At 49.1% G+C, this 26,917-nt stretch overlaps 1 protein-coding gene across 4 annotated transcripts in view; it reads right to left on the bottom strand.

Annotated features, from left to right (window-relative positions):
• rg (A kinase anchor protein rugose) overlaps positions 1-26,917 on the bottom strand; it is a 336,839-nt gene that overhangs the window by 27,497 nt on the left and 282,425 nt on the right. For 3 of the 4 annotated variants that reach the window (XM_075689210.1, XM_075689212.1, XM_075689213.1), the window contains exons 39-45: positions 12,958-13,060; positions 11,910-12,025; positions 11,149-11,261; positions 9,977-10,237; positions 9,738-9,890; positions 9,343-9,415; positions 6,538-6,555 (exon numbers count right to left, since the gene is read on the bottom strand). In XM_075689210.1, the coding sequence (XP_075545325.1) occupies positions 6,538-6,555; positions 9,343-9,415; positions 9,738-9,890; positions 9,977-10,237; positions 11,149-11,261; positions 11,910-12,025; positions 12,958-13,060 (837 nt within the window). The remainder of the gene's footprint in view (positions 1-6,537; positions 6,556-9,342; positions 9,416-9,737; positions 9,891-9,976; positions 10,238-11,148; positions 11,262-11,909; positions 12,026-12,957; positions 13,061-26,917) is intronic. The other variant, XM_075689211.1, reaches the window with a different exon arrangement.

Genomic DNA, 26,917 nt, shown 5'->3' with positions numbered 1-26,917 from the left:
CATGTCACTGATTAAACTATCCGAATGGCCAAAGCATAAACATTACCAAGACGAAAGCGATCATATTGCATGCTAAAAACAAAGATGCTACTACAAAGAAAATCTTTTTTTTGTTGTTGTTTACAGTCTAGCTCTATTGAAAGTGTGCGCAATACTAAATGATTAGGTGTAGTTGTTCAGGGAAACGTGTTTTGGGATGAGCATATAATTCTTCTGTCACAAATCCTCGGATTGGTATACTGGAATCGTCAAATACTACCGTGCAGTGTTATGATGATAGTATACAACACATCGTTTAACTTTATATGTTTAGCTACAGTCACCTGGTAGGGGGCTAAACGACTAAATAGAATTTAGACAAAATATCTAAAATTCAGGAAGAGGTTTTACGTGCTATGGAAAATGGCATGCCATCAAGATTCCATACTCAGAATTTATTAATTAAATACATTGTAATGCCTGTTTCCAAAATGCATGGCTATCGCCTTTGCAGTGTTTTCAAACAAGTAATAAAAGATAAACATATTTTCTAGACTAATCGCTAATCTACATGAAAATGTTACAGTGTATCACACACACAACGTTGATCAGTGAATGGTTGCAACATTCAGAACTACATATGGCATTCAAACATTACATACCCCCCCCCCCCATACTTCCTCAACTATTAAAACACATTACACAGTAGAGTAACAAACATTGAAACCCTCTCTTTCCGAGAAATATGTAATATTTACTAAAATACCATATGTATATATAACGTCGATAAATATTGGAACCCCCTCCTTTTATTATGATGTTACACTAATTTTTCTTATTTTTCTTGGTGTTTATGTTGCTTTCTGTGTAATATTGGTTTATATTAGTTGGATCTTTGTTTCGTTTCCTACACTGCATTCATATACTACATTTACATGCTCTATGTAGCTTGTATTGATCCAAATTAGCTACATCTTATGTTATGTTATCTGCCTTTAGCATGCACGCAAGTTCCACGGCTTCTTGTTTATAATGTACTATATTCATGTATGTATTTATTGTGTATTATGTGCGTTACATATCTTGTCGCTTTTTCTGCGCTGCCTCTGACAGTAAAGGGTGGCCCGAGGCTCCGTCAAGCTGTCATCTATGACACGCTTTTTCTGTTGGCTCTCCCGCATCATGTAAAGCTATGTCATAAAGTTCAAAGTTCAACATAGGTAATTTTACGAGATAGAGCAGAGATGTGTAGATATATGTGCTATGTGTGAGAATGCTAGAACGTGTGCATTCTGAATAATATATGTGCGTGTGTAGAATGCTAGACGTATGTGTCTCACACGGCATAGGCAATTATTTGGTGCCCGGCCGCCTGCTTCAACGGGGACGCCATTAACTATCACTCATCATCATGAGATTTATCCGATTTTACTTCTGTCGGAAGAGTATTGAGAAATTCGCCCAATAGTCACCATGTTTATTCTCGCCTACGCGTAAAAGAAAATGTGGCAGGGTTTCGAAAAGTTGAAGGAAAGGTCAGGCAGCCTTTCGAGCGAAATTCTGGACTTACAGCTGCACGTGCAAGGAATCATTTGGCTTAGATGGTTCATGACAACACTGCCTAGCGATTGCGCAAGTTTATTAGCGTTTCTTACAATCTACAAAGAGTGTTGAGGAAAGTTTTAACGCAGGTACACCGCTTTTGATGAGCCTTTTATCGACTATGTCTCATTGTTTACGCAAAAATGAAGAAAATCACTGTCCTGATCTCATAATGGTCTCGCGATGGCAATTTAACGCACGATTCATTGCAATTCAAACAAGCAGTTATATTGTTCATTAAAAAGAAAGATGCTTACAGCCGATTTGCTAATCTTCAAATTTTGCACCTAGAGGGCCTGCATTGTAAAGTAAAACACGTTATCGGCATGCCTGCCCTCAGTGGCGTAGCAACCGGGGGAGGGGGGGGGGCGAGCGTGGGCCCCGGGTGCAAGGGGCCAGTGGGGGGGGGGGGGGGGTTGTCATATACGTCTGAAGACACCCGGAAATTGTTGATATCCTCGACTTCCTCGACTATACCAGGGGGGGGGGGGGGTGACAGAAGACCTATGGGCCCCGGGTGCCACACGATCTAGCTAAGCCACTGCCTGCCCTAGTACGTATAGAAAATAGGATAGAAAGAAAACGCCAAATGCGCACTGGGCCATCAAAAAGAAGCGAGCTCTTCCGAGACAACTTGGCCACGCAATCCTGCTGTGCACTCTGCTTGTTTTATTTACCAAGCGGCAGAGGGCGACACCCACCTCTTTTTCGGCTGTTTGTCGGCGGGAGTTCTCGCCGTGTTTTTCCGACGGTGAACCTACGACGGTGCGCGCGGGAAACATCGCTTTTTCGTATCTTTTCTTTTTTTCGCATGAACCAAGCAAGCCCCGACACAAGGAATTTTACACAATGAGCCACACTAAAATGCGCAAACTGGCGCAAAACTATACAGCACAAAGAAAACAACGGTGCGAGCAAGACGATCGCGTTATTTGTTATCTTTACCACTTACGTACTTCGATAAATTCGCGTCACCAAAGAGAGCTCCGTGAAATCCTTTCGAACGCGCAGGCCACGAGAAGGTGCAGCTCGTTGCGCGACCACCGGGGCGTGACTGTATACAAACCGCGCTGCTCTGAATGCCACGCACTGCACGGAACTAGTGATGTTGCCGTGCCACACGTACGCCGCTCCCTCGGCGAACGGCGGCGCCGCCACGGCTGGCCTCTTCCTGGCTTCGGCAGCGCGCTTAATCGATCACCGCCCGAGAAGCGGGGACCCGCAGGTTGATTCCTAATGGACCCTGCTTAAAACTGTGTGACACGCGGGAACGCTGGTTCTCCACGTACACGGAGAGAGAGAGAGAGAGTGAGAGAGAGAGAGAGAGAGACGGGCCCAGGAGTGGTCCGCCCAAGACAGACTGAAAAGCAGCCTCTCAAGAGCGCAAAGGGTGAACGAAACATGCGGACGTATGCGCAACAGAAACAAAAGGGAGACAGAGGACCGTGTGAATAAGGCTGGGCAAAATATATCCGTTTTGACTACAGCGTCACGCGCACCTCTCTCTTAACCTGAAAGTATACAATTTTGAACACGTAAGTGCGACGAAACAACGACAAAGTGAAGAGAGGAAATGCGGAAGCCAGGTGGAACTCAAGGAGGTTCATATTTAACGGAAGCACGACAAGCTCAGATAAAATAGGAGAAAAAAAAAAAAAAAGAAGCCGTAAGCGCCTTCTTCCGTCTTCCAATGTCCTGGTTTGTTGCGCTATCCTTAAGTTATAATGAATCCCTACCAATAGGCCATAAATGCCCACGTTACTCAAGGAGGTCACAAGAAGATGTAATCATATATAAAGCCTCCTCAAGTACGTCAACAGGGCATTTTAGCCCCACTTGATGATTAGCGCCACCAAGCGCTCGCGCTGATCGATGAGCGTGACAAAGGTGTAGTTCAATGTGGAACATGCACTTTGAACCTGGTGCTATACGTGGACTGTATAAACAAGTTATACCAATGTCCTCCCAGCAACCAACCGTTGCAATGCTGACACTTAAAAAGAAAGTTTATCCAAAATCGGAATGCCCTCTATCCATTTATAACCTATCCGAACGGCCCTGCCAAACAAAAATACTTTCCGGATGTTACACTTGACCCGATGTTTCGTTGTATGCACGATCGAAAGGATGCACTGCCACGGGCGATTGGTGCGACTTCTGGCAACGTTGCTCCGAGTCGACTAGGGAGAGCAGTGACCCGAGGGCCGGACGACTGCGCATGCGCAGCAAGGAGATGTGACCGCGCCCACCGCAAAAGCCTCTTTAGAGTCGGAACTGCAGTGGTCGCGAGATGCCACCCGAAAACCACCAAGACGGATGGCCGCGCGGAATACTTTGGCCCCGACGGGGATTTCTGCCCCCTAAACGCGTTTCCTCCCCACGACACCCCGCTGCGCGAGCACGGAGGGCGAGCGTGCAGCGGAGGAGACGAACCGGACGCGCGGCGCCACTCTTTCGCCGAGGCTCGCACGGGGCCTCAACAGCGTCGACAAATTGCTTCGGGCACCCGCAGACAGGCGTCACGCACCAACAGTTTCGTACAGTAGAGGCGAGAATGAAAATGAACGTCTGGTCAAGAACAATAGGCATGCTAAAGTAGTCCGGGCGCCGAGTCGGGACCGGATTTTCCCAGTATGCAGTAAATAACCAATGGGCCCGATGCTACTCGAGTTGATCCTATGTCATAAAAAAACTAACTAACTAACTAACTAACTAACTAACTAACTAACTAACTAACTAACTAACTAACTAACTAACTAACTAACTAACTAACTAACTAACTAACTAACTAACTAACTAACTTGTCCAAGGTACAAAGAAAGTGAAGAGCAGTTAAGGTTCGTTCGAACACACTATACTCAAGTACACTGCACATGCCGTCACGAACGCCACACTGGAACGCATGTGATTCACAGCGCTCACTGCCCTGCTGAACGCGAGCGGCTTAGTAAAGGCGCAGTTTTCGATGAGGCAATACCGTAATCATAGAACATGACAGCTGTGACGACGTCAGCGAATCGCTACAACTTCCTCGGGACAACTGTAGATACTGTAAACGGCGTCAAAATTTAAATTCACAGGTTTTATGTGCCGAAACCACCATTTGATTATGAGCCACGCCATAGCGAGGAACTCCGGATTAATTTTGACCACCTGGGATTCCTTAACGTGCTCCCATTGCACAGTACACGGACGCTTTTACAGTTCACTCCCATTGAAATGCGGCCGCGACGGTCGGCGATTCGATGCTACACCCTCGGGTGTAAACGACTTTACCGAGTATTTTGAGTTTAGGAAAAGTTCGGCAGCGTGTTACACTGCTGTAACACGTGAATGCGAAAGCCTGCTTCACACTTGGTAATGCATCAAGTCACACGATACGTGTGGCGCTTTAGGCCGACCTCCTCAACGACACATGCGAGCACTTAATGCACTACCTAATCGTGCAGCGAGCTTGTCGCCAGTAAGTGCTACAAATGCGTAACACACGCCAAACACAATTACGCTGCACAGCAACGCTCGCGGTCGAACGCCTTGCTCCCACCGCTTCGCACGTCGCACCTCGTTTCGCGCTTGGCGAACGTCCTCGGCTGTAGTGTATACTTCTGAGGTCTACCGCGCAATCCGCTAGGTCCCGGGCAAGCGCCCTCCATCGCCGTTTCTCTCGCTTTGCAGTCAACTGCCGCCGCCGCGTGAAGTCAGCGACGCAACACCTGTTTTTCTGTCTGCAGACAGAAAAACAGTAGTACCCTTTGGGGCGTACATTTGTCCCACAACAACAATCGCCATCTGCCCTGCTTGCGCTCCCATTCTTGAAAATGCTGCGCTCGCCACTTACCCGTCGAGAATGCTACGTCACGCTGATGACGCGCGTGCCGTTCATGACTGGGAAGTACCGGGCTCGCAGCGTCAAAGAAACATTCTAAAAACAGTTGCACCCTCTGGGGTGTATATTTGCCACATAACGATAATCGTCATGTGTCTTGCCCGCATTTCCTTTTTTTAACGCTGCGAGGCCAAATTTCCAAGTCACGAACGGCATGCGCGTTATCAGCATGACAGAGCATTCTCGACAGGAAAGTAACGAGCGCAGCGTTTTCAAGAAAGCAAATGCGGGCGAGACAGATAACGATTATCGTTGTGTGGCAAATATACACCCCAAAGAGTGTAAACTTTTTTACAGTGAAGGAAATGCAGGCAAGACAGACGGCGATTATTGTTGCGGGACAAGATACGCTCCAAAAGGGTGTTAAATTTTTTAGGAGTGTGTGCGCGCCTCTCGTTACCCTCTCCACCCCGCCGCTCGCTCGGAGAAGGTGACACTTTTTGTGTTTTATTTTTTCCTTTTTGTACCGCTCGATAGACGCTGCGTTTCTTTCAAGGCCATCGCGCAACGACCCACTTAATACTTTCGCCTTAATAATTTACCGGTATTAAATTTCGCTAGATGCAAGGATCCGATGCGCTAATGATGACCCCGCCATCCCGGGTGTGAAATGACGAATTCACTTTTTTTTTCCTGTAATTTTTGAACCATTCGTGAAATTTACCACCTCGGGAGAATCAAGTTGTTTAGCAATTGAGATAGCGGCGTCGCTTTTCATCGCCGTAACATCACAATAATTCGTCCGTGCGATAACATGTACTACTCGTGTGCACTGTTTATTTTAAAGATTAATCCGAACTCTTTTCGTCAAGCAATGCATCTTCTCAAAATTCTTTCGGCCATTTGCATTGCCGTGAGGCCTTATGTCACAGCTGCCCATATTTTGCGACAACGATACGAACTGTAACACCGCGAACGTCAGCGTTCATCCACAGTACTCAGACTCGCGGAGATGTCGCGCGATGCGCGCATTACAAAGTGTCACAAGGGCATATTCCATATATAGGTTCACCCCCACCACCACAAAATTTCATTCCCAAATGCCAAGCCGCGTGCAAGCGTAAACTTACTCGCTCTCCTGCCGGGACCTAAAGACATCACAAGGGAATAAAACAGAAGCACACAAAGCAAACAAGGGTTACACAAGGCAACACAAACAAATGTAAAACGCAAGACAAAGAGCAACAAGCGCTTGCGGCAACCGAAAACAGATCAAAAACGAGAATCATCACGCGACAAGTTTGCATGGTAATCGAGATAACCCGAATTTCGGGCCGATATCTCAGCTGACGATCGATTCCTTCTGCTCTCTGGTATAACGCTTCTAAATTAAATTGATACAGTAACCACTTGTATTTTATGCATATACGGACAACGTGCGGACAACTGGCACGATATGAAGTGGTTGGATATATAGAGAGAAATAATCGGCCTCTTAAGACATAAGGACACAAAATACGGTTAACGATAGTGTTCTCGCAATATAGTGTAGCCTAACTATTCATAATAGTTCGCATGCATGAAAGCTAGGCGGTCAGGGGCACTCGTCTGCTTGGTCAAAGACGTGCCCGCACGTTTCGACTAGCCTCGAGCATCAGGAGGAACAGACGGTCTGAAACGCTGACAGGCTTGCATCCTCCCTTTTAAGCTCATTCGCACACACTCACTCACCGCGATAACCACTGTAAGCTGCAACGCAAAAAAAAAAAAAAGTAACGATGAAAACACAAAGACCAGGACAGAGAGCACTGGACCCCGTCTTTCTCCCAGCGTACGTGTCCTCAGCGTACGTGTCATCGGCGTTTTTACAATTCGACATCATGCAGTATGTATAAGTCACGAACCCAGACATCGGTCCTGTCGCCGGAACTAGAAGAAAATTATACCTCCCCCCCCCCCCCCCTCGCGTTCGGCGACTGGGCGTTAGGCAGAGCTTCCTTTTAGGCCTGCGCGAATATTCGAAGAACGAATCGAATATATCGCTATTCCATTCAAAGCTCGGACCGAATCACCGATATTTGAAACACCGAGCATTTGTGGAATAGTTTTACAATAATCAGCACCGACAAGCAACACCCGGAAAAGAGAGAGAGAGAGAAAAAAAAAGGACAATTACAACGGCGAGCGGTTCATTTTTCTCGTTTCCGTTCTCGGAACAGAATAACTAACGCATAGCTGAAGGTTATACACTGCAGAGTGTTGATCTCGGGGCGATGTTGTGGCTCATACTCGTGCGACACCGATGCTCACGTGCCACCATTCCTATGTTATTGGAGAGCTTTAAGCTATCGGACGCAGGCGGTTTGCATACGCAAGCCGCTTGCGTCATCTAATCTAAAACTCTCTATTATTATAATCATATAGTTACAGGGGCTTGGTTTACCTATCACATTCTTCTATCGGGGAGACTTTTCGTTTATCCAGGCTCACGGCGGTACTCTACACGGAACTCGAGCAACCGTAATGAAAGAAGTTGTCTTATCGTTCGAGAATTACTCGATTAGCATTCGACCCGGTTTTAAAAGTTACTATTCGCAAGCATTTCTATAGGCTTTCGTTGCAGAACTCTCGTTGAAGCTATATCCGCACGGGGTAAAGGAGGCACGACGAAACAAATCAGAACGGAGAAACGTCGTCAAAATAAAGGGAGCACCACGCAGCGCCGTGGCTCATCTCTGCTTTCTTTCCCGACTCTCTTTCCTTTCGCAACGTTTCGCACACGCTTCCAAATCTTTCAACTCTGCCCGTGTAGGCGCTTGCACCACGAGGCACCTCACTAAAAGGAATCGTTTGCGTACTCCGCCTAAAGGCGGGGCCGCACTGCGCGCGCCTCTGCGCACAAAACGCGCGCTGTTTTCCATCTTTCCCACGACATGCACTCCGCACGTACACGTATACCTGCGCGTATACAGGCGAATGTTGGCGCGGTACAATCAGCGAGACGGAGTGCGGAGGAAGCCAGCCGAGCCTCCATGACGGAAAGAGTTGGCATCCTCGCTCTGTATTCTGCCCTTTGTTCTCGCGTTTGCCTATGTTGAAGAAGAAGAAGCAAAAATTAACGGAGAGAGAGAGAGAGAGAGAGCACGGGGCCACGCAGCGGCGCGCTGATGATGCTATAAGCCCTCGCCGGTCGCGAGTGCTCGACAGCGGACTACGAGCTAGCCGGGTGGCACAGGGGTAAGATGAGCAGCGCCCAAGACGAATAAGGTCATTAACAAGCGACGCACGGTGAGCGCGGGGACGGGGCGGGATACGTATCCCGGGCCCATTAAGCGAGGCCTCATGGGCCGAGCGCCTAATCGAAACTCGAGCAGGGAGCCGGCCGGCGTTCATCGCGAAACGCCGCGAGCACGCACGCACGCACGCAGGTCGAGTTACGCGCGGGCCGCCGTGGGCGCCTCCCCACCGCCCGTCTCCTCCGCCGAGACGCCGTCGACGACGCTGAGGCCGCAACGCAAACAGAGCCACGCCCCGCGATCACGATTTTAATTAGCCGCCACCTCGGACGACCGCGTAGTAGGAGAGGGCAGGCGCGCTGCTGCTCGCCCGACTGCTGCGATGCCAGTGCCCGGCTCGGTGCGGTCTGCGGACGAGAGATGGCGCGCGCATTCCCCAAGCATCCATCGTTCCTACGCCCGCAAAGGATACTCACCGAGTAACAATTGTACCATAAATTCAACTCGTCGCACCGATACGTTGTCTGGGAACCCTAAGGGTGGGGTAAGGGGGCTGGGGGCAATAGCGGATATGAAAAATCAATCGGCTTCTCGTAGGAGGCAAGAGAAGACGGATTGGAAAACGTCTCAGATGACGTGTGTTGAAAATTCGACGATTCATTCTCACTACATTTGCTTATGTTGAGATAGACGACTCACCCCGCTGCTTGTAACCGAAGATGAGGTCGATCCACTGGTGCAACTGGCAGGAGACGAACTCGGATTCCAGGGCCTGCGGAGCATGAAAATGACCGCATAGGCGAATTAAAACACGGGATCGAGTGCGCGTCACCGCCTCGTGAGACTGATTTTTGGTGAACCATACGATTGATCACGATATTCGGCAGCCCTGGAAGGTACCATAGATAAAAGGGCACACACGCGGTAGCTGCATTTCGCGATACAGTCGCGGTGGTGATCCCTCGCGGAACAAGTCAGGATCTTTCTAAGTCCGCTGTTTGTCTACGCAGACAACGCAACTTATTCTTTTACGAGCACAAACGATTCACGTTTAAATTTAATGCGAACAGTGAGACAGAGGCGCAGCTACTCGCCATGCGGTTGATGCGCACGAACTCCTCGGGCGAGGCGGCCCACGGGGGCAGAATGACGTCGCCGACGGGCGTGCCGTCCTCCTGGCGGCCCAGCTGGTAGCCGTTCTTGTTCACCAGCATCTCGGGCAGGTAGAAGAACTCCGGGATCAGCTCCTGCACGCGTTCGAAGGCAAAGAGCCGTCAATTCTGTCGCACAGACACTCGGACCGAGAACAACCAGCAAGACCCAAGCAACGCACCTTGACATCGGAGGTGTCGCGCTGGCAGTTCTTCCATGACTGGGCGATGGAAGCGAACATGCGGTTCGCGTGGTCGAACTTTCCCCCTTGGAGCGCCAGGAAGAGCGTGGTGAAGGGCTCGACGCGCACCAGCCAGTTGAGCGTGAACGCGGCCGTGGAGTAGTGGGTGCCGTAGTGGAAGGGCGGGATCACCTCGTGTTCCCACGTCTCGTAGCGCTCCTCGAAGAACGCCCGCCGGCTCGGGTTCAGCGCGCCGATGGGCTGCGCATTTCGCGCAGACGTCGTCAGTCCGGTCCCGCGCATCGGACCCGAGAGAGCCACTCTGCGCTCGACAGAGCTTCGGCAGAGCTCGCGCAGTGGAAGCCGATCGATATCAAGACATTGCGCGTACGTAGTGCGAAACTATAGAAGAATCGCGCAACATACCAGGTAACATTACATAAGAGAGATATAGAGATATAGCAAAGAGAGGAAAGGCAGGGAGGTCAACCAGACGAGCGTCCGGTTTGCTACCCTACACTGGCGAAGGGAAAGGGGGAACAGAAAGAGGAAAGTGGGATAGAGGGAATACTCCGTGTGCACGCAGCAACGCGCCTGGAAATCAGTCAAGGCGCTTTTGATTTCCGAAGCATGGAATAAAGCGCGGTTGCCTAATAATATACAACTACAATTTTAAGCAATAATTATGCTCTACTTAATAACAGTTGCCTTACGTGCAGTAATCTCATAGTACACATCCGAAATACGAAGATTTCACCAGCAGGCCTCGCCGCTTACTGGTTTTTGAGACTTTCTTTCCCAAATTAAGATTAGAATTCTTACTTAAATCGCGAACAGCGAGCCGGATTCTTATCACTATAAAGTATGCTAATTTCATTTCCATCAACGTCTCACATCACATTCTGGCCAGTCCGTCAGTCCCTTTAAATCCGAAATTAAAAGCTGCCGGTGAATTTCTTCGACACAAATGTGCATGAGGAGTCATTAGCCACTTTATCGCACGACGTCATGTAATTGTTCTACTTTATTACTGCATGCTAACGAGGCGTAGTATTCTCTAAGCTGGAACGCACCTCGTTAGCATGCGTTCATCGATATAGCGCCGTGGCCGACTGTATAGCATGCTATATAAGAGTTCATGGCAGTGCTCGAGGGTACAAACATGTACTCACCTTGGACAGATCCCTGTAGTTGCTGGGGAGGCTGAGGTCTAGTTCTGGAGACTCGTAGTTGGTGAGCACCCACGGAAACACGGGATACTGGTTCAGGTCGTTGTAGGTGCGCCCTGCAGACGGCGGATGCACGCGGACAGCAGTTCGCGAAATCTCGTCGCAATAGACAGCGCTTTAGTTACGGCATCGATCTAGCCAACTTTGTGTGCTTGAAAAGTGGGCTGTTCCTTTTCGGCGAAAGCGCGTCAAGGAATCCGAAAATACGCCTGTTCAAAAGAGAAAGAGTGCTCGAATTCTGACGGTCCGAGGGGACTGGTGGGCCAAGTTTCACTTAAGCAAGCCGCATTTGTCCACTGCAAGTTATTGATGAAACCAACAGAAGCCGCTTGCCAAGACATTTGTGCCAGACATGGGGCCGACGCTTAGAATACTCGACGCTTAAATGTTTTGCTACCCTTTGCTTAACTCGTGTAACTGAAAAATGGAGAAAAGGATAAGAGAACGTAAATACATAGCCTATTTCTGCATTCTCGCGAAAGCTCGAGCGGATTCTTCAAATAAGCGAAATAGGTTCACGATAGACTAAAGTAGTTGGTCTATATAGACTGACAAAAACGACAAAAGGTGCCCGGTATTCGTCAAAAAAAAAAAAAAGCTATATAGTATAACTGCACACGCTCTTTGAGTGCTCTCGCAAGCGCGTTCGAATGCAGCACACATTTCCCTCGAGCACCAAGGTTAAGACAGAAAGGTCCACGTACCGGCGATGGTGTTGAGGAACATGAGGTATTCGAAGTTGCTAATCTCCCGCCTCTGCCACTTCTGGGTCATGTTGGACTGCTGGAAGATCTGCCGCGGAGACATGAGCGAGGCACGCCTGCAGCAGCGCCAGAGACCAACAGGCGGTCACCGTCAGCCACGTACACACGGGATCAGAATATTATTCGAGTACTACACGTCACATGGTACTTTCAATGCCGGAACACACACACACACACACACATATATATATATATATATATATATATATATATATATATATATATATATATATATATATATATATATATATATATATATATATATAAAGAAGGAAAGCACGAACAGCGATTGCACTGTGCGAGTCGGCGAGTCATATCGGCAAGAGAAGACGCTCCTTATTATGAAAATGTCGTCCGCTTTTCTTTCCGTCGTTTCTATAAAAGCGTGCTTCCTACGTATGTTTAATGTGCGATTACTTTAATTTAATTGCGGAAGAAAGGGTACTCAGTGTGCACTGTTTCTCAGCCCTTCCTTTCAGTTGACCGACGGAAACAACTTTACGATGACAATAGCAGTTGCCCTGTCTGTTTAATTACGAATTTGTTTTGTTTTTCTCTCACGTCACCTGTTACTCTGTTATTTCTATTGTCTACTGTGTTTCCTCTTGGATATATTACAGTCGTTTACTAGCAGATACGGGCTACGATGTGCAAATTATTGATTCCAAGGCGTTATCTACAGACGGTGCTTCTCAAAACGCCACCTAAGAAATTCCTTGAACGCAACAAATATATATATATTTGACAAGTATATTGAGTGCTAGGCCAAGGATGTTGCAGAGCAGCGCATCGCAGCATGGAAACGTACCGTTACAAACATTTTTATGGAAAATACATTGTCGCTCGGTCGACTTATTGGCGTCTTCAACATATATTCTGTTGAGATGCAGCAGACTAACATCCGCTTATGTTTTGCAAGGGCGTGCTTCGTTTTAGCCCGAGTCCTTGCATCCCTCGGGGTATCGAACGCAGCGCAAAGCCGGCCCACCTGGTCTGCGGAATGCCGTACTTGATGCCCACTCCGACGCACGGCAGCGCCTTGACGACTCGCTTCACCGTCTTCTGGCTGTCGAATGCGAACATTATGGAGGCTGCACAAAGAAAGGACAGGGGAGACGGGCTTCGTTAGGGCACAGCTCTTTTCACGCACCGGTATTATGCACGTCCTCTTGGCGACAAGCGCAACGACAAACGCTTCACTCGCGCATGAAAAGGGTGCAACGCGGACAAAACCATTACAGGTGGAAAAGTTGTCTTCAAGGAATACTGACACAATGGTTGTGAGTTTTTATTTGTTATTATTTTTTTCATTTTGCTTTAAATGAAAGTTTGGTACCTCCAAACCTCAGAAAATGCACTGTTAAGCCTCAAAGCACCTTAAGTAATTTAATATATTAATTGCCCTACAGTCAGTTTCGCTTTCGTTTCTACTATATGGTGACGTCACGACACAGCGTGTCGTCACGTGGGAGCTGTGCACTGCGACGTTTTCACACACACTCCGGCTCGCTCGGTCGTCCTCTGTGCTGCTACACAGCTCCTCGCAACGACTATAGCAGCGTATACGAGGCCATCGAGCGAGCAGGAGCGAGTGCCAAGACGTCGAGACTCCCACGTGATCTCCTGCTTCCACGTGACCACATAGTGTGTCGTGACGTCACCACGCAGTAGAAAGGAAAGCAAAACTGAATGTAGGAAAGCTACTATATTAAGCTATTTACGGTGACCAGAAGCTTGTCCCTTTTTCTTTTTAGAATGTAAAGGTCCGGGAGCTTCGTCTCGAAAAAAAAAAAGTATAGTCGGAAATATCATGTCAGTGCCTATTTAACTCTCTTAAACTTTACAATAGCGGTGCTGTACCCAACTGACGTTTCACCTTGGTGCCATCAACAACACAAGTTTCTAAGTTAAGCTCAAGTATTTATTTGCCTTCGCGGCATGCGTAAAGCAAATGAATTCGGGAGGAAGTTCGAAAGCCTGAAATTTCGGGAAGGCCTCCTGTGAGATCGTCCAAAAGAAGGTATACAGTGAGCTGCTGAAGTTGCTGCAGAAATGCAGGGTAATACATAGTGCGTACGCATATTGCAAATGAACGCTATGCGAGTAAAACAACAAACAGTTCAACGGGCTAATACAGGAATATACAGAGTAATTTAGTCCGTGCAGTGGACGATAAATAAATAATCACCCACCATAATTCGGCAATCATAATCTTAGTAAATGAAAAAAGTATACAAAACAATACAACATACACTGCAGCAATAAGTGACACAGGTCTTTTTCGCCGAACTTCATTACGCCATAATGTACATGCATGGTTACTGTTAGTGATATTCTCGAAAGCAACCCTTTCTCGAAAAAAAAAACAAACAAACAAACGTAAAGCACGGTTCTTAACAGCCGGCTGAAATAGAGCCGTTCACAGGGACATCCACTTGATGGCGCGCCGCCCGATTGCACCCGATTACTCTAAACGGTACAGCAGTTTCACGAAGCCGTACCAACACACTGCCTTTCTGAGGCATTATACAGAGTGGCAAAAACGTCATCTACACGAAGCGAAGACGCAAACGAAGCTTCTCAACGGCAAATGTTTCACCGGAGTTTAAGACGAAGGCGTCTACTGGACAATAATGTTACATTTAGTTCAGTCGAACATGAGCCACAGTATAGGAAATTAGTATTGCTCAGCTTTTGTTCTTCTGAAAGCAGCACTTCCCTTACACGTTTGATCTTTGTGATTTAAACCGATATCCTAACTCCGTGCCGGCCCTAAGCCTTTGATATATGCGTATCATTAAATAACTACGATATCAAACTGCAGCTTACCGCAATATATGTACGCCGCACACTGTCGTGATGAAGTTTACAATACATTTACAAACACGCACGCACATCCGCACACGCGCACACACACGCACGCACAATTCAGCATGGTTGTGCCATCGCGCGACAGCCTTAGCGCTGGTATGTGACGTCAAGGATCTTAAAGGTCCCGCATTTCGGCTGTTTCAGCACAGAAATCTAGACACTGGTTGACTCTGGTGTGGTCAGAATAGAATGAAGTATTTCTGTATTTCTACAAACCCGAGTAGGCGCTATCAAAATCCATGACGTCACGGCGCGATAATGCGGGAACTTCACTGTGACGTCGCCACCGTAGTTTGTTTTCGCGCCTTCGTTCGCTGACCATATATTTATATCCTCCTCTCACGGTAAGAAAGGACGCTTTGCTAATGCTGGACAGTAATTTACTAATACAGCTCAGCACTTCTCTTCAGCGCGTCCCCTGAAGTACGTGACAAGCAAAGCTTAGGTTCGTACCGATAAGTAGATGTTCAACGTGTCTATGCCTTACATTCTAAGCAGCAGTGCATTTTGCAAGACAATCACGTACCATACTACAAACTTCCTTCACAGCCTTGTTAAAAGCAGCTGCTGTATACGAAAGCAGGGTCCTCACATTGAGTTTTTTTTTTCTTTTGCGTTCGATTCTAGTTCTTTCTTATCTGTATAATGCAATGGCTGATCATATATAGCGATAACGGTGAAGCGGCGGTGTGCCCCACCTAATAGCGGGTACTGGATAAACAAAAGTAAAAAATACAGGCACTCATCGATGTCGTTTCACATAAAATCAAAGCTGAGCCCTATACAAAGTCGAAACTGGTCAGTAACGGCAACCAAATTACAAACACCCGCAGGAGAAGTTCGTGCATAAAATATCTTTGGGAATAGCAAAAACCTACAAAACCATTGTTCAGCAAACATTCCCAAGGGTCTGACATAACAAAAGCCTGTGGAAAAGTGAGCACGCGTGGACGGCAAATATGAAATTACGCGCCACCAAAAGAAGACAGTATAAACCACACCATGCAGAAAGTACACGCCATCTTCTGCATTGTATACCGCACTTTCTCAAACTTAAGCATCACTCAGAATGGAAGCACCTTTGTCGCCAAGCGCCCGTTTTCACGAGGGAGTAACAACAGCATCAACGACAACGATCACACACAAGAAAAAAATAAAAATGCTGCGCATGAAAATACGGACATACCTCTTGCTCTGCAAGTGTGGGCTGTCGCCGTTCGAGTCGAGGTCGTGGTGCACGCACTATTAAAAATATGGCGTCGCGATGTTGAAGCATGCGGTTTTAAGGCGCCAAGGCCAATGTCAACCAAAGATCGTCAAGAAGTGGTATGATGTAATCGATGGTGAGGTCAACGACAAGTACAGATGTGACGTGGGTGTATAGTGGCCTAAAAACATTCGCTGTAACGTGCGTAACAATATGTAAGTATTAAGATAATGACAAAGATCAGTGAAGTGTGCTATGACCATAAAATATATGTTACAAAGGATGATATGCCAAAATATGTCAATGCCAGCAGCGCTGCACCGCTTCACCAGTGCCCTTGAATACGAGGGCCTGAAGGCACGTGCTCTGCGAAACGCTGACGTCGCAACAGCTGGCCCCTGGTGAAAGCATGTGCTACGAATGCCGATGGCGTCGCGAACAGGCTCGATGAAACGAGGGACAACTTGTTATTGGATGCCGACGGCAGTTGGAGAGAGCAGCTCGAACGGCCACGCGAATGGCGCCACGATAAGAGACAGTATGAGCGAGAAACTACAAAACCTTGGGCGACGGCAAGCATGTAACACGTTAGTACCAAGATGACCATATAATATATTAAATAATTACGGACTGCTTCCGTGTTCAGTTTCTCTACATGAAAATTTTCCTCGGCCTGACTTCGCCATGGTCGACTACCTTATTTGCTTCGAATCTTAAAAACCGGTGCTCTTCCATTTTGGTATCATCAACCATGGACACGAAAAATAAAATTAAAAATAACGTAAAAGGAAGGGGGAGGGGAGACGCTTAGGTTCGAGCAAATACGGTAATATATCGCGCACACAAAGAGCTCAAGGCATCGCCAGGCCACGGCTAGGAAGGCCGCCGTGATCCACCGCCGCCGAGAGGAGCCGGCACTATCGGCGTGAGGCCAGGGCACGGGCGTGACGCGTTGTGTAAACACTGCGCGGACGGGCGCCTCTCCTCGGAGCGATCATCACGCTCTCATCTTCGACGAGGGAGGCCTCCCTTCCTGCCGCGTTCTCTGTTGGGTGCCTCGACCCCCCCTTTTACGCCGTGACGGATAGAAAGCACGAAGAAAGCTCGTGCGCCCCCCCCCCCTCCTCCCCCCAAAGCCCCCCTCGAAGCACGCTCATTCCTGCACACACACACAGCCTCACACACACCGCACACCCCTTCATTCCACCATTCTCCTCCATCGGCCGCTGTGAGCGCATCTCGGAGCTCAAAGCGGCGGCTCGGCTGTCTGCGATGAGAACAGCCGAGACTGCAGCGGATAGCGCGGTGTGCTTCGTGGATCTCGTTCACGCATCGTGAGACGCTGCTGGATACCGCAGAAGCGCGCGAACGGAGCCAGTGAACAACTGTCTACCGCTTCCGCACAATCCGGAAGGCATTTTATCTACCACGGTGGCTTGACCGTGCTGCTCAAGCAGTTATAACAGAAATATTTTTTTCTCTCTCTTTTTGGTTAGAGGCAAACTGCCATGGAACTCTATACTACCGAGTGTCCGACAGAGAAACTAGCGGAGAAATCGACAGATTAAAGCCGAGAAAAAATGCGGAGCTGCACTGGGAATTTACACTGGCACACTTTTCCAGGCGCAGCAGCAATAGGTTGGCTCTTTCGACGGCCTGAACGTTCAGATACAACTGAAAACAATACAGACGGTCGCCGCCTGCACTGCTATTGCGGCTAAATGTCTAAGCGTTTAAGCAAGATGATGCTAGCTTTTCACTTTTCACTCTGCAGCCGAAATGGAGCGACATACACAACGAAACCTGCGTGTGAACGTTCCCCATGGTGACTAGCAAGCAATTTATTTCAGTCCACTAGGCTACTGCGATCGAAATGTTAATGCAAGTCCCAGTATCATTTCAGTGAGCAAGAAGTCAACAGTTTCAGCGAGCAAACAGTCATACTCACCTTCAGTAAATGCAAATGGTTACGAATGGGAAAGAAAAAACACAAACGGGTGAAGGTCACTCCGTAACCCTACAGCCGGAGCGAAGAAGCTGACAATGGACAAAACATCAAAAGAAGGAACAGGTACCGGGCCAACAGGAAAGACAAACGAAAAAGCAACTTGAGAACAGCTTTTCCATACTCGTTCTTGACAATGGCCGCACGAACGAACGGGCGGAGTTGGGATGAACGTTGTCACCGTTCGACCGGCGTCAGGCTACAGCGGCAAAACGCAAAACACCGAGGAGGGACCGAGCACGAAGAGGGAGGGGGGCCCGAACCGAGCCGCTGACGACGGGGGCGGCCGGCCGGTGCGCGAAATCACAGTGATTCGCCCCGTGATCAGAGGGACTCTGGCACGACCCGCGCAGGGGATCGCGAGTCTTGAAAGCGACGTGGGAGGCAGGAGCAGCGCCGATCGGCTACGTGGACTGCCCGAAAAGAAAAAAAAATGTTCCGTGTGCGCTGTTTCGCACGGTCTATGGCAAATCACACGCTCGGAGTCTGGCTCGGCAATGAATGTGGTTTCAAGAGAAGCCGCCATCTTGCGATAACGCGATACAGTGCAAGCTCGACTAACGCGCAAGCGTCTATATGGCCAACGTGCTTGCCATATGCAACCACACCACACGAGTGTTCGTACTGAGCTCTTGGAGGACGCTTTTTTTCTTGAACTTAGATAGGCTGGCGGCTGATCGTAAACCTAAAGGCTCGGATAACCTTCGCACTTCATCTTATCAATCTTCTCGATTTTCCCGAATACACGCCGGCTTCTCGCCACCGCTCAACCGCATTCCACACCAATCGCCTTCGAACGGCAGAAGGCTGAGCGAGTTCATTAGAATCCAGGATTTAAGGAATACTTTACAGATCTAATCTTTCCAATCGGCTTCGCCTACAAGCACCAGTGTCATGCAAAGAAGCATCTTTCAAGTACCGCCCGATTTGCGTGCTGGTCTCGGCCCCGATTTCGTATATCCAAGTCTTCCACTCAACTCTAGCCCGCTCTTTCTTATCATTCACCGTTCATTCATTGATAACGATATTATCTAACCGATAACGCGGGTGGAGCGCCGCCCTGGCCACTGACGAAGAGCGAAAAGAAATGGCAAGGGAGTAGGCATCGCTACAATATCGCGGCCCTGGTATAACTGAACGATTCTACTTCAATGCCATTCCTTTTCGCCCTTTATCAGTGGTTCAAGTGGCACTTCGCCAACTTTATCACTGAGATTGTCTGGCCGTGAACGGTGGATGATTAGAAAGGAATAGAATGGAGCGAAATGAATACTTACCTTGTACCGGCCATGATTCAAGAAAGCGCACCATAAGCGGGCTGCATATACACCACAATTAGTTCTGCGGGATGCAAAGCGGTTGTCCGAAAATGTTGTGCTATATTCGGTGCCACTCTAAAGCTGATAAAGTCCTAGGCGGTTTGCGCTCCACATCCGGCGCCCATATTCTGCATGTCTGACAAATACGTGCTGACAGTCGGCAAAACAGGAATCTTCAAAATAAACCCGACGGCAGAAAAATTTCTGCCGAGAGTTCCTGTTCCCATTACCCTCGTCTAAGCCATCTGCAAACTTACGCAGCCTGCTCTGAAGATGACAGAAACGGCAACGAAGCACCCCCCCCCCCCTCCCAAATAGAAAAGAAAAAAGCGTGACTACTGAAGAGAGAATCGTTTTTGGTTCCCCGCTTATCCAAACATTCGAGCGCTCAGACTGCAAATACGCCGCTACATTCGAAGCAGGAGCGCAGTCAACGTAGACTGGAGGCGAAACTGATCCTCGCGGTTAAAGGAGAGAGAGAAAGAGAGAGAGAGCGTCAGTGTCGCGGGCATTATGCGCCGTGACGGACTGCAGCCGGCACTCGCTGCGACACTCGCGGAATATGCGCTCGGAGAAAGCACGAATGACAAGAAAGCGACGTCACATTTGGGGGAGCAAGACGAGGTCGGTGCGTGTGCACGTCCTGCAGCGAGAAGCCAGGGCAGCGTGGATTAACGAGCGGCCGCTCTCGTCCCAGACGCTTGCCGCCCCCAACCTCCCCTCACGACAGAAGCAGAGTGGTGTGTGTGCGTACGGCGACTTCGGGCGCGAAATCGCAACAAGCGCGCGGCGGTAGAGGCAAAGAAAGCGTGAAAGACACCGCGGGCTCAGCGCTGCAGCATGGAGAACACGCCACCCTTCCGGGATGTACCGCAGAGCCGCAACTTTAGGCAGCCAGCTAGCTTCCTTTTCAAGCTACTGTCACGTAAACTGTTCCGCATAGCCACACCGCACTCAACACATTATATCCCTTCGGAGCTTAGTCAAGTTCGGTTATATTAACCTTTATTTCGCAAATTATTCTTGAAACCAGTACCCGATACTTACAGCGTCATATTACACTTAAAACCGTGCCTTCTAAAAAAAAAAAAATATCTTTTTGCACCACCCACCATCGCATGGAAACATCGGCAAAACTGTTATTTCCCTATGATGCTTATACCACACGTTCTTAAATTTCCTACGCAACGTTCTTATTTCTATTTTAACTTTTCTTTTTGTATCACTGCCTTACAGCGTACAGCACGAACGTTTCTCGCAACTGCGTTACGTGGAAGGTCGGACACAACACACGTGCCGACTAAGAACTCGGCAAGTTCCACAATGACAGCTTTTGAATGACCACTGGCATTTGTGACGCGAGTATTACGCCCAAACACATCGCTCGCACTGTCCAGGGTTCCCTGCACGTCTACTCCGAACGCGGCCTTCCAGGTGACTACACTCGACGCCCGTACCATATACCCGCGTAAACGCGGCACACAAATCATCTGGGGAGAGCGTGCGAGAGGGTGCTGCGGCTTCTTGGGATGTCGCAGTGTGGGAAGGTGCGTAGGGCGAAGGAGCCTCAGAACGCCACCACTCCGCGCGGGTGTCTTTTTATAAACAACAGCGAGCCGCGACTAATTGCCGCGCCGTGGAAACCGCGATCCCAGCACGTGGCAGGAACTGCGGTCTTCTCGGCCGAGCGCGGGCGAGCACCGTCCTCTTTCCGGTCCTATCGCTTACACGCGTGACCCCGGCCGCGCGAAGGTTCAGCCGAGAGATGGCGTGCACGTTACATTTGCCATAGCTTCCCTTAATATATAGCATGTAAAGGCCACGAAGTGATAAAGGAGCTCCCTTCAAAACGGTGGCCCCCTCATGTCAAATGCAGCAAATACCGCACTAAAACGGCAGACATCACCTCTCATGCTGATGGAGCCAACAATACAGTTCGATTTGGTAGTCACCGGGGGCCGTATTCACAAGGCTTTTCGTTCGTAAGTGCTCTGACCCATTCATTGGCTGGAATTTTCTCCTACAAACAATTACAGCGTTCTGCGAATACGGCTTCGAATTTGCGAAAGCGGTCACGCTGTGTAATTTTGAAATCAGCTCAACTGATGTCTAAGTGTGTTATATGCACAGTCAGAAACAATGCGACAGGTGAGGAAAAGTCGTTATTGGCGACAAAATACGTAACCACTTTTTTCCCTTTCACATAGATTCCAATTGCGCCGGTTTCCAATACCGGGTCCGTATTCACAAAAAATCATTCTTACATTAAAACTGCATATTTCAGCCAATGTTGAACATAAATAATTATTAGTGAAGGCGGCCGGCCAATGGCGAAGGGTAATTACGAACAAAACGCTTAGTGAGTTCGGCCCCAAGGCCCGTATCCACAAAAAAGCTCTTACGCTATAACAGTTCGTAGGAATATGTTCTAGCTAATCATTGCGCTGGACGCATCATTAGCCAAGGTCACCGGCCAATGGCAAAGAGCACTTGAGAACTAAAAGCCCAATTAATTCGACCCCAGATACCCATCTGGAGACGTCAGCTGAACTGCGGGAAGCGCAAAAGCCTCACATATGAAATAGGCTACGGTAAACTATATGCAGTACGGTCGCTTACGTGGATTATATGCGCGCGATTGAAGATGTGCGCAGGTGTGAAATATAGCCACCCGACGGCATGCACCGGAGGCATTCGAGTACACTGTCGCCATCATTTTGTGGCACCGGTCTTCACGCGTGACATAAGCAAGAATTTTGCGCAAGGAACGTGGCAGCGACGCACGTATCCTTCGAGAACGGTTGAAGCACATAGCTGCTCCGGATGCAAGAAACTGAATATTCTGGGCCACACAGTTCAGGAAATTCAGGAAACACGCTATAGGCCGATTTTAAACGACAGCTGAAATGATGGGCCGAAATGAACTCAAGGTGACCATCTGATTGCGGCCAGAATTTTGATACCTCGACCGCTAAATATTACAGCGCATCTAACTCATTCATCTGAGTCACCTAAGCTGGGCATATAGTAGTGGCGTGACTGCTGCTGTGGTAACTGACATCCCTCTTGCCTTCTTCGTGCGTTTGGCAATATATATAAGAAAACTTCTCGCCCTCCACCCCCACCCTTCAAAAAAGAGAGAAGATAAGAAAAAAAAGAAAAAGAGAGGAGCTGGTGCCATAGAATAAAGAACAGAGCTGGTGTCATAAAAAACAATCCGTCGAACTATAGGACTACACAAGTTGCAGAAGTACTTTGCTGCGGACTACTTGGTTCATAGTGAACAGTTTTTGTAACGCGTTGCTCAAAATGTGTAAGAAGATACGAGAGAGAGATAGGACAGAACGCAATACGCAATTATGTTCCTTATATTGTTATCGTACTTCGCCCAGTGCACTAATTTTTTTTTCTTTTTCAATGTGGACCAACTAGTTCGCAACACAGTACAGCCATTGGAACATTTAGTGACACCTATACGTAAATAGCCAGACCACCACGCGTTCGCCTTATAGAGCCCGATACCGAGTCTCGGAACACTTTCCCTATATTTAAAGCAAGGGCGATTCTGGCGATTCCATGCCTAAGAAACGAAGAATGAGGCACGATCGACGCGTATACGCACAAACAACCGCTCGTGCACACCCATAAATCAACGAATCTCGCGAGTACGCGCCGTCGACGCAACGTCCCAGACGGAAGAGAGCGAAAGCGTGCATCAAGTCGAAAGGCAAGGCCTCCTCTCAATCATACCCGCGGAGGAGAAGGAGGGCGGCGCTAAACGACAGCAGCGCCGGGATCGCCGACTTCTGCCCCATCCACCTTTTTAAAACTACAATGGCAAAGAAATGCAAAACGCGTGGAGAGTTGCGCCGCTGTCGTGCCTTCCTTGCTCCCTGCTGTTGCGTTTCGCCTGCGACACGTGGTTTTGCCGGCGCGACTGCGGCGGGGCGGCAGACATTTTGGCCCGATCGTCGTCGCCGCAACGCTCATCGGCAGGTGTTTCCAGGCGCGACTGCGGCGATGCGACCGCAAAGGATCACCCTCTCATTCCAGTCATTGTGCCAGAACCAGGCGATGCGAAAGCAGGGATCATCCTCTCATTACAGTCATTGTGCCCGACCGGCAGCGCTACAACAGGGTGCTACGAGATCGTGCTCGACATGGTGCTACGGCAGCGCTACAACAGGGTGCTACGAGATCGTGCTCGACATGGTGCTACGGCAGCGCTACGACAGGGTGCTACGAGATCGTGCTCGACATGGTGCTACGGCAGCGCTACGACAGTGTGCGTCACCATTAGCCCATTGTACATTCACGTGCTCGTCTTTTGAGGGGTTCCTTCTTGCCCTCAACTGCGAGAGTATAAAAACAGCTGCCCCCGGACGCCAAAAGGAGGGCTCCGATTTCTTCTGTTGAGTAAAGTGCTCTCCCGTCTCTCTACTTCGGTCAACCTGACCGCCAACTCTTTGCCATGTTAAAATAAACAAGTTGTTTTGTTGTTACCAGTCGACTCATGCTTTGCCGGGACCTTCGGATGCTTCCAGTTGTACCCCAGGCCGCCAGGCCAACGCTACCCTTGGGGCTTGCGACCCAGGTACAGCCACGGGCGTCAGCGCCGAGTTCCCAACAGATCGTACCAGCGGTGCGATCCAAACATCTGGTTGGCAGCGGTGAGATCGCCTCCGACTTCAAACAACTGTCTGCCAGCGGTGAGATCGCGACAACGGAGGCCAGCAGCGAAGAGATGCAGTTGACTGTATGCTGAGCAGCTCATCGACGATCCGGGAGCAGTGCAACGAGCCCTGTGTGATGACTGGTTGCCTGCAGCGGAACGACTGCGCTGGACTCTTGGCTGCGAGGTTTGGTGAGTGCGGGACTTTCTTCTTCTGAGCTTTGCCAGGCTTTTGGTAGTGTCAGAAACAGAGCTGGTAATTGTGGTTGTCGTTGCTGCCGGGTTAGTTTGCGGCAAGACAATAGTAAGCAGTAGAGAAAGCAGCATTCAGAGCAGCCATGGATTTGAAGTCGTTGCGCAAACCGAAATTGTTGGAGCTTGCAAGAGAGTTGGGTCTGGATGTCTCAGACAAACTAAGAAAACCTGAACTGTTAAAGGCTATTCTTGAGTTAGAGGCTGAGGATGACGAGCTGTCGGAATGCCTTGAGACCATTGAAGAGAGGGAGACTGCAAAAAGACAGGAGCGCGAACTTAAAGAGCAAAAAGAAAAAGAAGAGCGCGAACTTAAAGAACAGAAAGAAAAAGAAGAGCGTGAACGTAAAGAACAGAAAGAGCGAGAGCAACAAGAGCGTGACCGTCAACACGCTTTGGAAATGAAGCGTCTTGAGGTAGAGATGGAACGCGCTCGTAATGGAAGTCAGGCACACGGTGCAGGAGAACGAGTATTGTTCAAAATGACTGACCTGATGCGGCCGTTTAAGCTTGGAGAGGACATTGGTTTGTTCCTGGTTAACTTTGAGCGAACGTGCGAGAAGCAGGGGTTCTCTCGGGAAACGTGGCCACAGCGCTTGCTCACTTTGTTACCCGGCGAGGCGGCCGACGTAGTCGCTCGCTTGGATAGAGAGGAGGCAGAGGATTTCGACACAGTGAAATCGAGTCTTCTAAAAAAGTACCGGCTGTCTGCGGAGGCGTTCCGTCGGAAGTTTCGGGAAAATGAGAAAGGCAGAAGTGAGTCATATACAGAGTTTGCGTATAGGCTTATGTCGAACATGCAGGAGTGGCTCAAAGAAGAGAAAGCATTTGGTGACCACGATAAAGTTCTGCAGTGTTTCGGGCTAGAACAGTTTTATAGTCGGTTACCTGAGAACGTGCGATACTGGGTCTTGGATAGGCCAGACGTGAGTACGGTGGCTAGAGCCGCTGAGCTAGCCGAGGAGTTTGTGACGCGTCGAGCTCGCGGAGCTAAGGACGGTCAAAAGGGTGAATTTGGCTCGAAGTTTGAGAGGCCGAAGTTCACACCCATGAGAGCAAAGGGGGACACGCGTAGTGCGGATGCGAGTGAAAGCAGTCCGACCAGACGTAAAGAGACGGCGGCAGCCAAACGCAGAAAGCGGTTCGAGATGAGGCGAGCGGGCGTTTGTTATACGTGCCAGAAGCCGGGTCACTTTTCGGCGCAGTGTCCGGAAACAACACCAAAAGTTGTGTTTTTTTCAATAGGCAGCACTGACGAGAACATGAAGCTTCTCGAGCCTTACATGCGAGACCTCCTCGTGAACGGGAAAGAGTGCCGAGTGCTTCGCGATTCCGCAGCTACGATGGATGTAGTTCACCCGTCTTACGTAGAACCCCATATGTTCACGGGCGAGTGCGCGTGGATCAAGCAAGCCGTGGAAGCTCATAGCGTGTGTCTGCCAGTAGCAAAGGTGCTTATTGAAGGACCTTTCGGAGCGCTTGAGACAGAGGCGGCAGTGTCATCTATGCTGCCACCCCAGTACCCGTACCTATTTTCAAACAGGTCCGATCACCTCCTGCGCGAGAAGGGGCTTTTGTTTGGTGAAGCTAGTGTTCAGGCCTTAACCAGATCGAAGGTTCGGGAGCTCGCTGCAAAGGCGGTAGTTGCGGGGCCGACGTTATCAAACAACGAAAAAGGGTCAGAGGCGCAGCAAGCTGATATTCAGAGCACGCCCGAACTGAATAAACTTGAGTCTGTAACGTTAAAGGCGCCAGATACTGGAGAGGAAACGCCCGACGCGGGAAAGTTAGAAGAGCTATCTACTGATTTGCTCATCGCGCCTACGTCAGACGGACTTGATAGGTTGCTAAAAGTCAGCCGGACGGCTTTGATAGCCGAGCAAAAAAAGGATGGCAGCCTGGAAATAGTGCGCTGCAATGTCAAAGAAGGTATCGCCAGGAAAACTGCGCGTTTTGTGGAAAGAGGTGGAGTCCTGTACCGGAAGTATCTAGACCGCAGAGGAGTGGAGTTCGATCAGCTGATCGTGCCTCAATGCTATCGTCAAGATCTGTTGCGCTTGTCACACGGGGGTTCGTGGTCCGGACACCTAGGAGTTAAGAAAACTAAGGACCGTCTCTTGCAAGAGTACTATTGGCCAGGGTGTTTTCGGGACGCAGACCATTTCGTGAGGACATGTGACACTTGTCAGCGGGTGGGCAAACCAGGGGACAAATCGAGGGCGCCGTTGAAATTGGTACCTATCATTACGGAGCCTTTTAGACGGCTCGTTATTGATACTGTGGGACCTCTGCCGGTAACAGCCACGGGGTACAGACACATTTTGACTGTGATCTGCCCAGCGACAAAGTTCCCTGAAGCAGTGCCGCTTAAAGAACTCAGCTCAGTTGAGATAGTTAATGCACTACTGTCCATATTTGCGCGAGTTGGTTTCCCTGCGGAAATCCAATCAGATCAGGGCACAGTGTTTACTAGCGCTTTGACGACAACTTTTCTCGAAAGGTGTGGGGTAAAGCTGTTACACAGCTCAGTGTACCACCCACAGTCGAATTCCGTTGAGAAGCTCCACTCCGTCATGAAGCGCGTGTTGAGAGCCTTGTGTTTTGAACATCAAACTGACTGGG

Source organism: Dermacentor variabilis, chromosome 4, assembly GCF_050947875.1.
Source record: "Dermacentor variabilis isolate Ectoservices chromosome 4, ASM5094787v1, whole genome shotgun sequence".
Lineage (NCBI taxonomy): Eukaryota > Metazoa > Arthropoda > Arachnida > Ixodida > Ixodidae > Dermacentor > Dermacentor variabilis.
The sequence above is the reverse complement of the archived record's forward strand: the minus strand, read 5'-3'. Positions and strand labels throughout refer to the sequence as shown.